A 13270-nucleotide genomic window follows, 5' to 3' on the forward strand; every position below is an offset into this window, starting at 1 on the left:
TATAAATGGCCAATACCAGTTTACTTCAGCTCACTAAAGCTTAGGATATGGATGTTTATACATCCCATTTCATTTTTGACAGCTCCCAATTTTCCCAAATTCATACTTTGAACATTCCACGTTCCAATTATTAATAGATGTTTGCAGCTGTTTCTTCTCATTTTGAGTCATGCCACATTAGCAAATGAAGGTCCGAAAGCTTTACTCCATCCACATCATTAAGGCTGACTCTACTTTGAGGAGGCAGCTCTTCCCCAGTCATGTTTTGAGTGTCTTCTAACCTGAGGGGCTCATCTTCTGGCACTATATCAGACAGTGTTCCACTGCTATTCATAAGATTTTCACTGGACCATTTGTTTAGAAGTAGATTGCCAGGTCCTTCTTCCTAGTCTGTCTTAGTCTGGAAGCTCTGCTGAAACCTGTCCACCATGGGTGACTCTGCTGGTATTTGAAATACCAGTGACAACTCCAGGATAACAGTAACATGCAAGCCACCATAGTAAGACAAAGTAACAAATGAGTGGTGGCTTAACCCTGTAAGAGTTGGTTTATCTACCTGTAGTGAGTTTGAGGGATTTAGGGGCTGATCATGGAAAAAGATATGACTATAAGATAACAGTGTTGTAAAACAAGCTATTTATTTGAACAAATGCATTGACAGATGTTGCATGTGGGGGCAGTCCCTTACAGCAGGAGACTCTCCTAATACAAGAGGTGTAGGGGGGCCACCAGTAAGGGAAGAGGGTAAGGGAACTCTTCAGGGAGAGAGGAATTGGAGAGGAGGCTTATATATCTAGGTGATGTTGCTCAGCAGACAATGGGGGAATCACAGTCCAAGAGCTCCTAAGGCCAACAGCAGCTTGGAGATCTTTACAACTACAGGGTTTATCTTACCAAAGGTTAGCAGATACAGGGTGCAGTTTCATGGGATACGCAAAACAGGCAGATTCTAAATGGCTAAAAATATGCTTATTTGGACTATTTTTAAAACAATCCGATGTGTTAAAATTTTGAGTTTGGTGCCAGTGAACTTTTATGCTAATGGGTCCCAGCCTGCTGTGAAGAAATAAACAACCCGGGGCCAATACAGAGGCCATCTTTTATATAACAGTACTGTGAGGGTAGAAATGATGTCTGTTTATGTCCATACATCCAGTATCAGGAACAGGTGGTTAGTAGGGCTGAATAAGTGCTAGATAAAATTAAAGTTATCGTAGTACAATATTAGGAAGTTTAAAGACATAGCAACTCTGTATTTTCTCCTTAACTCTGAATACTTCAGCAGTTTGGAAACATTAGGTTTGACTCTGGAGCAAATATGTACCCCTACAGTTATAATTTGGTCTCTAGATTAATACTTAGATATTAAGGAAATTTTTGCATGAATAAAAAACTCTGCACTTAAGTAACTCTCAAACCGTAATATGATTCTGTCATCAGAACACAAAGGTATAATTATTGCCTTTGGAACATTTTTTAAATGACTATACAAAATATTTTTATACTGAGTCCTGGGATTACAAATTACTATTTCATATTTATGTTTTTCTGAATGTTAAATATTTTATGGCCTGGAAATTTACTTATTTCATAATGGGAAGAATAATCGTTATATATTTTTGGTGAATGAGTAACAGCACAAAAACCTGTCATTTCTATATCATTTCTTTTAAGGAGTTGTAAGTGCTTCGCATGTATTCACTCATTTGTACTTTGACATCCTTCTCAGCTATGTCGGAGACTGACTTATTATCACTGCGCCAGCACAAAGAGTAACTTACAAATAGTACCTAAGGGAGCAAATAGCACCTAAGGGAGCAAATAGCAGAGTAGTCTTAAAAATGTTTGTCCATCAGACTTTTTCAGCACGGCCATTGTCAAGGCTTTGAGAATGTCAATCATTATCAAACTACTACCATTTTTTAAAGGAGCCTTGGTGGCACAATGGTTAAGCGCTCAGCTTCTAACCGAAAAGTCGGTGTTTGAGCCCACCGTCACTCCGCAGGAGAAAGACCTGACGATCTGCTTCCATAAATATTACAAAACCCAATGGGGCAGTTCTGCTCCTTCCTATAGGATCACTATCAGTCGGAATCAACTTGATGGCACACAACAACAACAGCAACCATTTGTTAAGCAACGGTGGCGTCCACATGTCTGTATCAGAGTACTATACCCCCAGATAAGGAGCTAGAGAGGGCCTGTCCAACAGCAAACGTAGTTCCTGCCCCTCCTTCCCCATCATTCAGCTGAAAAGCCACAACACATATAAAATGACAGATTCCTCTTAAAGTGTGTTAGCCAGACAGGGTTCTTGCTTATTAACAGCAGAAACTACACTGGTTAAGTGAGTAGAAAAGGAATATATTGTAATATCTCAGGTAGCTCATGGAGTCTATTGAAAGTCTGAAAAACCAGCTCTGAAAAGAGAACATGGCCAGAGTCGAACTACAGACATGATCTGGTTAGGATGCTAACTGCGAGCCCTCTGGGGCCACTTTACTGCCCTGTGCCTCCTGCCATCACTGCAGGAAAACTGAACTTTCACAGTGTTGGTGCATGACTCCTTCTAGAGTCTAAATTCCCTGAAGGTGCTACCGATTGGCCGCGCCTAGTTCATATGCTCACAACATCACTGACAGGGAGCAGGGGCTCCTGAAACAGGAAATATGTCCCAGTGTTAGGTAGCACTAAAAAGAAAAAGTGCCCACTGCAAAAAGTACCAGGCTGAACCAAGAGATGCAAACGCACAGACTCTGGCCCTGAGCTCTAGGGAAAATGCTGGCTTGTGTCTTCTGTCAGGTTAATTACCTGCTTAGAGAAGAGATGATGGAGATGCTTGTAAAACCTCCTTGAACGACAATGGAGAAATAATTAAAACGAAAGAAGGAGAGAAAGAAATTGAAGTCAGGGGAGAAAGACAGAAATATGGAGACAAAGAAATGACGAAGGACAGAATTTAAAGAAAATAGATGTTAGCAAGGAAAACAGGATATCAAAAGAAGGCATGTGAAGATAAATGGTAAAACAAAACAAAACAAAAAATTACAACAAAAAAAGTCACAGACCCTTGCTCTCAGTAGTCATAGTATTATTAAGTTTATTAATGAAGATTCTAAAATTAGAGAATTAGAATTTTCCAGGATATATTAGCTAAGCACTCAGTAATGATTGTTAGTAATTGGGTAATTCATAAATATTAATTACATAAAAATTTTTATCTCATTAATTAGTAACAATCCTGTTAGTGCTCTAGTTGTATAAGCACAGATAGTGAGAAATTTCAAGACAGGAGGAAGAAAAATATTGTAATCTTGGCTTCTATCACTTCATCTAGTGCTGTAACAGAAATACTACAAGCGGATGGCTTTAACAAAGAGAAGTTTATGTCCTCAAAGTAAAGTACGCTAAAAGTCCAAATTCAGGGCGTCAGCTCCAGGGGAAGGCCTTCTTTCTCTGTTGGCCTTGTCATCAATCTTCCCCTAGACTAGGAGCTTCTCTGCACTGGGCCCCAGGTCCAAGGATGAGCTCTGCTCCCGGAGCTGCTTCTTGATGGTATGAGGTCCCCTGACTCTCTGCTTGCTTCCCTTTCCTTTTATCTCCTGTATATCGGATCAGGGATGTGACCTTAGTAAGGGTGTTACAATCCCACCCTAATCCTCTTTAACATAAAATTACCATAAAAAAATGGAGGACAACCACACAATACTGGGAATCATGGCCCAACCGAATTGATACACACCTTTTTGGGGGACATAATTCAATCCATGACAATCACTACCTTTAAATTTTTCAGAATATATGTCTTTATAAGTTACCTAGTGTTTACGTAGTAATGACTATAAGTAGCTTCAAGAAATGTTCTATGTATTCAAGTCTAGATAATTTATTTTTATTCACAAATCAATAGATTTCTCATATTTTTCTTTCTCACCTGGCTACACATAATTTTCTTTTTAAATAACACTTTATATTATTGCTTATATTTATCTTAAATAAAACACATATATTCTTAAATGTCTAGTCACTAACACCGTGATTTAAAATAATCTGTTGTTTTTGTTAGCCTGAAGTAGGGGCAGCGGGAATAGAGTAGGGAAAGGGGATGAGATGATTCCAAGTGAAATGCAATGAAACAAGCCATATTTATAGGTAAGAAATAGACTAGGATTATTTATCACTCCACATTATTTCATTAGAGTTTTAAGATGTATATTATTCAAGGCTAGTCTTTAAAGTCATAATAGGCAAACTATTTATGTTTTCTTCTAAATCTCAATTAATGAAATAGAAGGCAAATATATTAATACAGGCCTTAGGACAGTCAGTGAATGAAACAAGCCTTAGAGGTGCTGGAATATCAATTCAAAGATAATACACTAGAGGCCTTAGCCTCTAATGGCAAGAGTGACTCCAGGACCAAGGGAGATTTTTCTGGCCACTCATGTAATTTTTTTAAAATTGTTGTTGAAAGTACACACAGCAAAATATATATTAATTCAAATTGTTGTATATGCACAATTCAGTGCACATTCTTCAAGTTATGCAACCATTCTTGCCCTTCTTTTCTGAATTGTTCTTCCCCCATTATCATGAACTCACTGCCCCCTACACTTCCTATCTGATCTTTCAAGTTGCTATTGTCTGTTTGATCCCATATAGATAGTTCCTCAAAGAGCACGATGTTGAAGCAAACATTCTTTACTAAATAAGCTAACTTATTGTGTGGTTTAAAGAAGACTTCAAGGGATAATTTTGGTTTAAGGTTTAAAGATTATCTCAGGGGAACAGTTTTGGAGGTTCATACAGCCTCAATGGCTCCAGAAAGTCTGTATTCTAACATTCGTGTAATTTTGAGTTCTACCTTGGGATTCATTAACCAAAAAAAGAGCTGTCCTTGATAACTCCATAAATCATAACTCTGGTGAAGGTTCAATAATGACAATAACAACATTAGTAGCTACCATTGACTAACTTCTCAGTATATTTCAGGCCCGATGCTAAGCGTTATGTCATTTTATCTTATGGCACCCTCATGACCGAGTATTATTAATACCACATTTTATAGCTAAGAAAGCTGAAGCTTAGAGACTTCAGGTCTTGCCCAGTAAACTAACATTCACTGAATACTTGTGATGTGGTAGACACATTGCCCTTGCTTCAGAGTACTTAATCTTTGTCATATACTTTTGCATATGGAATTATCTCCCCTATTTTACAGGTAAGAAACTGAGGTCCAGAGAGTTTACAGAGCATACCCAGTGTTTAATACCCAATAAGTGGTGTACTCCAAGCCAGGTCTTTCCACTCAAAGCCCATATTTGTTCCACTCTTTGGTAGAGTACCTCACACTCACTTTTTCACTCAGAAGACTCCTTACAGAAAAAAGGGAGAATGAACACAAAGTGATGATTGGAGGGATTGCTCTTTTGTTCCTGGTTAGACAAAAGAGAAGGTAGGTTTTCAGGATTCACAGAAAGTTACCATAAACAAACAGGATAGTAAGGAGTGTGTTATATGTATCCCCGATGAGAGTTTGTGTAATGAGAGTAAAGCATGTAAATTTTGTTTCTTTGTTAAAGTCTTATTTTATATTATCTATCTGTCTGTCTGTATATATATATATACCTGGAGAATTATTGCTTAGGTGAACAATAGGCATCCATTCATACTATTTCTTTACTAGAGGGAATTTCAGTAGCTAATATATAACATCATCATCACCTGTCAGTTTGTTGCACTGTGGTGGCTTGTGTGTTGCTATGATGCTGGAAGCTATGCCACCGGTATCACAAATACCAGCAGGGTCAACCATGGTGGACAGGTTTCAGCAGATCTTCCAGACTAAGACAGACTAAGAAGAAAGGCCTGGTGATCTAGTTCCAAAAATAAGCCAATGAAAACCCTATGGATTACAACAGAATACTATCTGATATAGTGATGGAAGGTGAACCCCCTAAGTTGAAAGGCACTTAAAATACACAGTGGCTGAAACAATGGACTCAGGCATCCCAATGACCATGAAGATAGCACAAGTACGGGCAACTTTCTTTGGGTTGTTCGTGGGAATGCTATCAGCCAAAGCTGACTCGATGGCAGCTACCCACAACAACAATACAAGACAGAGAAGTCATAATAGCAACAATAATCACAGAGCTAGAGTGTCTTGACCACAGTGTCACACTACATAGCTTTTTTCATATTCATGACATGCACCTTAATCATTGGTGTTAACAATAAAGTGCTAATGATCTTGAATAATTTTTTCTCTTTATAAATCAGAGTGGATACAAGGCTCTGCCTATAACATCACTTTCTCTGAGTTTTGTCAGGCAGAGTTTGGTCAGGAACGAGTCACTGCGATTTTTCTGGGAATAAAGGATTTAATATAGAAATTGGGGAGTGCACAAATATAGCAGGAGCTGGACAGCTGCCGCCAGTGGATTGAAGAAACAATCGCTAGTGATTTCAGTCTGAAGCCCTGGAGTAGCCGGGAAGCTGAACTAGGAACAGGTTGTATCTGGCCCCTAGGCCTGCTTGGTGTGAGTTGGTAGAAAGTGTCCGAAGCTGCCACACGTTATTGCCGTGACCTCCCAGGAGTAATGGCTTGCTCTTCACTTCGCCTTCCCAAACTTCCACGAGTACCTCTTCTTGGCAAATGAGTCTGTAACCAGACAGGAAAGGGGGTTCTGGGAAACAAGTTCCCAGCTCAGAAGGGAGTAGTGGTGGTGCTGAGCTGATAAAACTCACTTGGCTTATGATCTGCTGTCTTACAAGGGAGAGAAAGCTTGAGGTGAAAACTGGGACACCAAGAATTGCAAATAGGGAGCGAGTGTCACCCATCTAAATGTGTGTTATAAGAAAAGAAAAAGGCAGTTCGATCTCTCGATGATAAAAATGCATACCTGAATCACCTATGACTTCTGAATGTTGGTTTACAGTCATTTGAAATCTACCATGATGAATTCTTTCAATAGAGTGAAACCAATTTTTGGCCTTTTTTCATTTTTTCATGCTGGCTGCCATGGAAGAGGGGAAAGAAGGAAGGTCAGGTGCTTCTATCCTCCTCTAACGGTAGATGTTAACCTCGAGAAAAACGAGAGGAAGCAGTTGCATCATCACCTGCATCTGGGTACAGGCTGCTATCCTGAGAGCTCCACCTGTACAATTATCCTTGCTGCTGAGTGCTGAATAGGCAAGACTGCGTCTTGGCCATGCTGAGCTGCTCTGATGTGACACGGAAAACCCGGGCAAGTTAGATCTTTGAAAAAACTAGCACCATAAAGTAAATCATATAAAAATAGCACTATAAATTCAGGGTATTGTCCCTTATAAAGATGAAAAATTAAGACCTTTTAAAATGAGGCAGTATTTACTTTGTAAGTTAGGCAGCATGAGCATTATTATTATTTAATATTTAATGAAGGCTGCCAGTTTGCTAGGTGTTGTATATCACCCTGCACAGTTGTGTGGCTATATAGGAGCCTGGAATCCTATAAGCATAGGGTCATATTGAATACGGGAAAATGGGCCATACCCCAGAAAGGGCAGGTGAACACCATAAATCATAACTAGTTTATATACTTCATTTCCACCAACTGAGGTTTCATCTTTCCTGATACATTAACATTTATATTACACTTCGCTGCTTGTGTGGGACTTGTTGAAAATCATGACTGCTTGGAAAAGAGTTAGGTTCTCTTTGTCCAATTATAAGTTGCCCTTAAATGAAACCTCCTTTTATAATGTGTGAAATACTCTATTTCTATTGGGTTTGCAAGTTCTTGACATTGAGAAATCTATTTTAAAGAGAGAAAGTAAGATGTATTAGGCAGTAGATTTGCAAAAAGAACAGAAATTTTTTTTTTAAGAGGCATGATTTTGTTTATTAAAATTTGAGTAAAGAATTCTTCTGCAAGATAAATTTTCACTTGCAACACAGTTATCTTTCCCCATCCCTTTGCCTACATTCACTCTAAGTTTCAGTGACAAAGAAGGCAGAGTATGGGGGATGCATGCCATTGATTATAAAAATCTAACTTTGTAATAATAGTACAAAATTCTGTCCCACAGTTTTAGCCATTTCTGAAGAACTCCACTGCTCATGTGGCTTATGTGCCAATGGGAACACATGTGATCATGACTAACTACAAAGTATTTAGGGTCTAAAAAATCCATCCCTCAAGTTTCCACGTTTAAAAGAAAAAAAGGATGGGGCAGAGAAGAGTAAATGGAAGACGAGATGACTAGTCGGCCGGGCCTGAGCTGCCAGTGAGAAGGTGGACGGAGCCGCACCAGACTCCCGGTGACTCACCCATTGGCAGCAGCGTGTCTTCAAAGATCAGATTCCAAATGAACCATAATCTCCTTCACATCTGTGTTTTTACAAATCGAGGAAGCAACATTTCCTTAGAAGAGTAAAAAACACTTTTCGCCTCTAAGGAGGAACTTCCAAAACTTTAGAAACCACAAAACTGAGAACCTCTCTGGAAGCATACTGTTAAGCTGAGAGAATGGACAGATATAATGGAAGGATACTGTTAAGCTGAGAAAATGTGCAGTTATAATTTTCTCTCAGAGTTCACAGGTGTTCATGTCATTGGTGTTCCTAATCAAGGAAAAGTTGAAGTCTCTTTTATGGGTCCTGTAGGCCACCTTTTCTTTTTATCACCCATTTCAGGTAAAACAATTTTAGAAACCTTTAAGCTATACTTTCTGGGCTGTTCTTAATTTCCTTGATGAAGACATCACATTGGAAACATGAGATACTTGGGTTATTTGATGAAATACAAAGATGTGCAGGAGAGACGCACAGGCTGCCCCCTCACCCCGAGTCACACTTGACATCAGGTCTGAAGGACCAGTGCACGAAGGGATCCTGCTAAATAACCAAGGATTCTGAAAATCAAAGAGAATTAAATGCCAACTAGACAGGCAAGCTTGGTGGGGTATTTTCAAAGCCAGGTGTATTTTAAAATGGTCATACTTAGCGCAATAACTGAATTATGTAGTGAGAAACATCAAAATTATGTTGACGAATAAAAAGGCATTCTCTAAAAGAAAAGTTCAAGAGTAGAAAGAACAGAACAGCTCTTTTTGTTTTGTTTCTAATGTAGGAAAAAGAGAGACAGACACAATCATTTTTGAGTGGACGTTTCTGTCACTCCCAGTAGACCGTTACATTGGCTTCTCTATCCCGTGTCTGAAGTAGTCTTTTCTTTCATTAGCTTCTGGGAAGGGATTAGTCTTCCACTGTGTAGAGGTGGTACATCAGGGCTACAATCAGTGCCGAGATGGCTGGCATCACCCAATTGGTCCACCAGCTGGAATTAAAATCAATAGTAGTAATAAGAGTTTCTGAAGGTTTGGCTAGCTTTGATCTGTCATCTGGATGAAGCTCCCCAATGATGTATGCTTTGGACATTTCTCTAGCATCTGTAGAGTGCCCAACATCCTCAAAGTTCTCGGTAGCATCACTGCCAGCTTGTTCCCTAAAGACTTCTTCCCCACCAGGATGCTCGTCCAGGAACTTGGTCAGGTCGTATACTTTGTGGTGCAGGATGAGCCAGGTGCTCTTGGCGTGGTTGTGCTTTTTGATCTCGTCTAGGGTGTAGTACTTCACGGCCTTGTCCGACAGCTCAGCCATCTTGAAAATGCGAACCCATGGCCCCACACGCACCAACCTCCCAGAAGAACAGAGTAACTCGGGCACTCCGGCCGGACACCCCGTGCCCCTCTCCGGGAAAAAGAGGAACAGAAATATTTTATGGTAAAAAATCTCTAAAAATCGAAGAAAGAAGCTCATAAGTTGTGTGCCAAGAACTGTGTTAGGCATCTTCTCAGCTGATTTGCCTACCAAGGATAATTTATTCCACCTCAGAAATACCATAGAAAGATAATGATCATAGTTTTGAATATTGAAAATCAACTATTCCAAGGGGAGAAACAGATTAAAAAATGATTGCACAAATGCGCCAAAAAGCTCTTTGTAAACAAGCCAAAAAGAGTCACTTTTCTTGTGCCGTTCCAGGTGAAGATTAGTTTTGTGGTAGAAAAATAGATAGTTACAAAGTCTCAGCTCATTAGTTCTGATGCCTACCTTCTAGAAGTTCATAAAAATCAAGCTAACCTGCAATAAGGATGGTTGAATTTCTATAATTTAAGGTACAGATGAAATAAATTTTCTCAAATTCAGGTGCTTGTAAATTTTTTATAGTACAACAGTTTCCACATGTACTAATTGAGTCACAAGCCATTTCTATTACTTCCACAGCTGGGGCTAGATATAATCAAGAAGAACTACGGTGACACTAGGAAATAAACAAAAGTTAATGGAACTTTTGCTGAGCCACAAAGAGAGTTTTTTCAATGTTTGGCTAAGGGCTCAATTTCACACTTGAGAACTTTCAAGTCTTTGCCCTCTTTCACTGGTCTGTACCACTCACACTCCAAAAAGGGAATTAAAAAACTGAGTCAAGCTGACAGCAGCAATGTCTTTCAGGCAAGAAATACAGCTGCCAGAGAAGGCAAAGAAGGACTTTACAAAAGTTTAAAGCCAGCAGGGTATCTGGTGACACCACATTTCATTGCTCTTTTCTATTTACTACAAGATATTAAAACAGTTATTTGCCACTGAGGGGATGTTTTATGAATTCAATGTTATGATTCCATAACTGGGTACTATGGTTTTAGGGGACTAAGTTAACTTTTCAAGATAAGCTTTTTTTTTCGTACTACGATCCTAGAAAATGTTCTAGCAGTCCTTCAGTAGGTAAGTGTTAATTGTTTAAGCAGCTACTGTTGGTCCTTTCTGACCTAAACAACTTAAGGAGTTTTCTCCTCTTTCTTTGCCAAAGTCCATTGAAAACATAGTAATAGCAAACCATCTTAAAAGCAACAATTTTATTGATTTTCTCCTCTCTAGCACATAATCTCTTTCTGTCTTCAAAAACAGATTTTTCTCCTTATCCTTTCAAAACTTCCCCATATGAGTCCTTTATGTTGGCTCATCTTTCACTTATCTGGAATACAAGATGCAGCCACTTTCAGGGAGCATGGTTGAGTTGCATATTTCATGAATTCTTGCATATTTAACAATTTTTTTTTTGCCTTAATTCATAAACTTAATCTTATAAATGACAATTTCACTGGGTAGAGAAGTTATTGGATCACACTTTTTCCCCTTCAAAACAATGTAGACACTTCTCCATTTTTATTGGCATCTAATTTACTAAGATGATTATACCCTTTTTTCCCCCTTGTAGATGACATATTTCTTTTTTACAGATGCTTATAGTCTCCTTTCTTCGGTTTAAAATACTTCCATTTTTTAAAAAAAAAAAAAAGATCACGAGGTTATAGCTAAATGTAGATTGGTCTTTTACAAAGAGAAACGAAGCAGAAAACATTATGACTTTCAAGACAGATAAAATTAATCAAATATTGATATAGAACACAAAGTAAGCTTAATTGGCTTATCATCAGGTTGTTCAGATTCATAGACTGTAAGAGAAGACCCTAGAAAAACTGATCTAACAGTAACTCTGCAAGGACTTGTGTATTCTAAATATACTGAATATGCTGAATATGCTGAACAATGACTGTTCAGCAACTTGCCTAGTTCACATATCCTGACCATTCCCTGCCCAGACCATTCTTACATTCTTTTGCCCTAAAATCATCCTGTGACTAAACTTAGCCTTCAAAATTCTATTAGTACCCTTTCCTAACTTCTGAGATTCTGTCAACATGGTGCCCTCCATTGCTCACTTATTAAACAAAGCCAACTTTTTATGATCAACAGCTATTCCCTTATGGTCTGTGAATGGGGTCTCCAGCATAAATTATCTCTGGGATAGAGTTTGCCTTTTGTATCTGAAAATCCATTCCTTCCTTAATTTCACAACATTTCTATTCTATTTTTTAATATTTTTAATTTATTTTTTTTTGTTTTCTTTTTCAAGCACACCAATTATACTTCTGTTGAATCTCCATTATTATCTTCATAACAGTCATCTTCTCTCTACTTGCTCCTATTCCTTGTCTAGTTTCTTTACTTTTAATATTATTTCATCATGTTTTCCCTACATATTTGGTTTTCCACAGTATTGATTCTGTTCTATTCTCTTTCAAAGTAGTTTTAAATACTGCAATAGCGTCATAATTTTTTGTAAATTTATTTTCTCTGTTCTGTCTTATGAACTCGAATTTCATGCATTATTTCAACTGGTTCATTTTTTAATATCCTTGAGAATGTAACACAGCTTTAATTTAAAATATTCTTCAGGGTCTTAGAGAAAATTTTTTTTCCAAGTCTATGTTTTGACTGTCTTTTACATACAATATTCTTCTTTTACTCTGTGGCTGAAGAATTTTTGCATAGGTTACATTCTGATTTTTTTTACACTTAGTTATATTTACCAGTTGCAATCCTACGTGGGTTCCCTACTTGTGTCAAAACGGTAGGAGTAGAAACTCTTTGACTTTGCCAACTCTTTATCTAATGTTTTATAAATTTTCCCCTTAAAATTGAAGCTGAAAAGTTAAATGTTGAATTTCTTTATTCTCTGTAAGGATTTTGGATGCTAGAGGAGAGTAAGGTAGAAGCTGGGGTCATGAGTACCCTTAGTCTCAGAACTTTGCCCCTGTGTCCTTTACTTCTAATTCTATTTAAACCTCTAATCCTTCTAGGCTAGCAGTATACCCTATTCCATGATGGTAACAGGATATTCTCTTAGAGTTTTGGTCTGTTTTTCTACTTTGGCTCCAGGGAAAATTAACAAGAAGCCAAATGAAAATTTTGAACTGACAGATCTTTCCTTTGGTAAGTTAAAGATTTTTTTTCAGATGACACTGATCTCCATGATTACAAAGCTGGCTCCAGGATTTTGTTTCGTATCTCTTTCTTCTTCTTTCAAGCTTACTTTTAGCATGTACTTAGAAGTTAGGAAGCCAAATCAGTGAAATGTCACTGTAGGTACAATTTCTCCTTTAATCCTGGCTGCCATCCCTGCTTGGCCATAGAAGAACACACACCAGATAATAGTGTTCTCTATTTCCAATTCCATTTACTTCATGTTGAAGGTCTTAATAGATTTTGAGAAATACTTCCCTTGTCTTCTTGGGTATTTTAATATTTTCTAGATAGGTGAAGATGTAGCTCAATTACAGCCATCCTTTTAAATTTTCTTCAATACTACTTTATGTCCAGTAGGTACTCTTTGTCATGTGTGGTTTTAAGTTGAGGTTCTCCATTTATTTTAATGTAAAT

General features: G+C 38.1%; 1 protein-coding gene across 1 annotated transcript; it reads right to left on the reverse strand.

The window, feature by feature from the left end:
- Window positions 1-9227: 9227 nt before the first annotated feature.
- On the reverse strand, window positions 9228-9646 carry LOC101352263 (cytochrome b5-like). The gene has a single exon (XM_004375459.2). It carries the CDS (start codon window positions 9644-9646, stop codon window positions 9242-9244), a length of 405 nt encoding a protein of 134 aa, XP_004375516.1. The 3' UTR covers window positions 9228-9241.
- Window positions 9647-13270: the final 3624 nt, after the last annotated feature.

Source organism: Trichechus manatus, unplaced genomic scaffold (assembly GCF_000243295.1).
Source record: "Trichechus manatus latirostris isolate Lorelei unplaced genomic scaffold, TriManLat1.0 scaffold00037, whole genome shotgun sequence".
In the NCBI taxonomy this organism is placed as follows: Eukaryota; Metazoa; Chordata; class Mammalia; order Sirenia; family Trichechidae; genus Trichechus; species Trichechus manatus.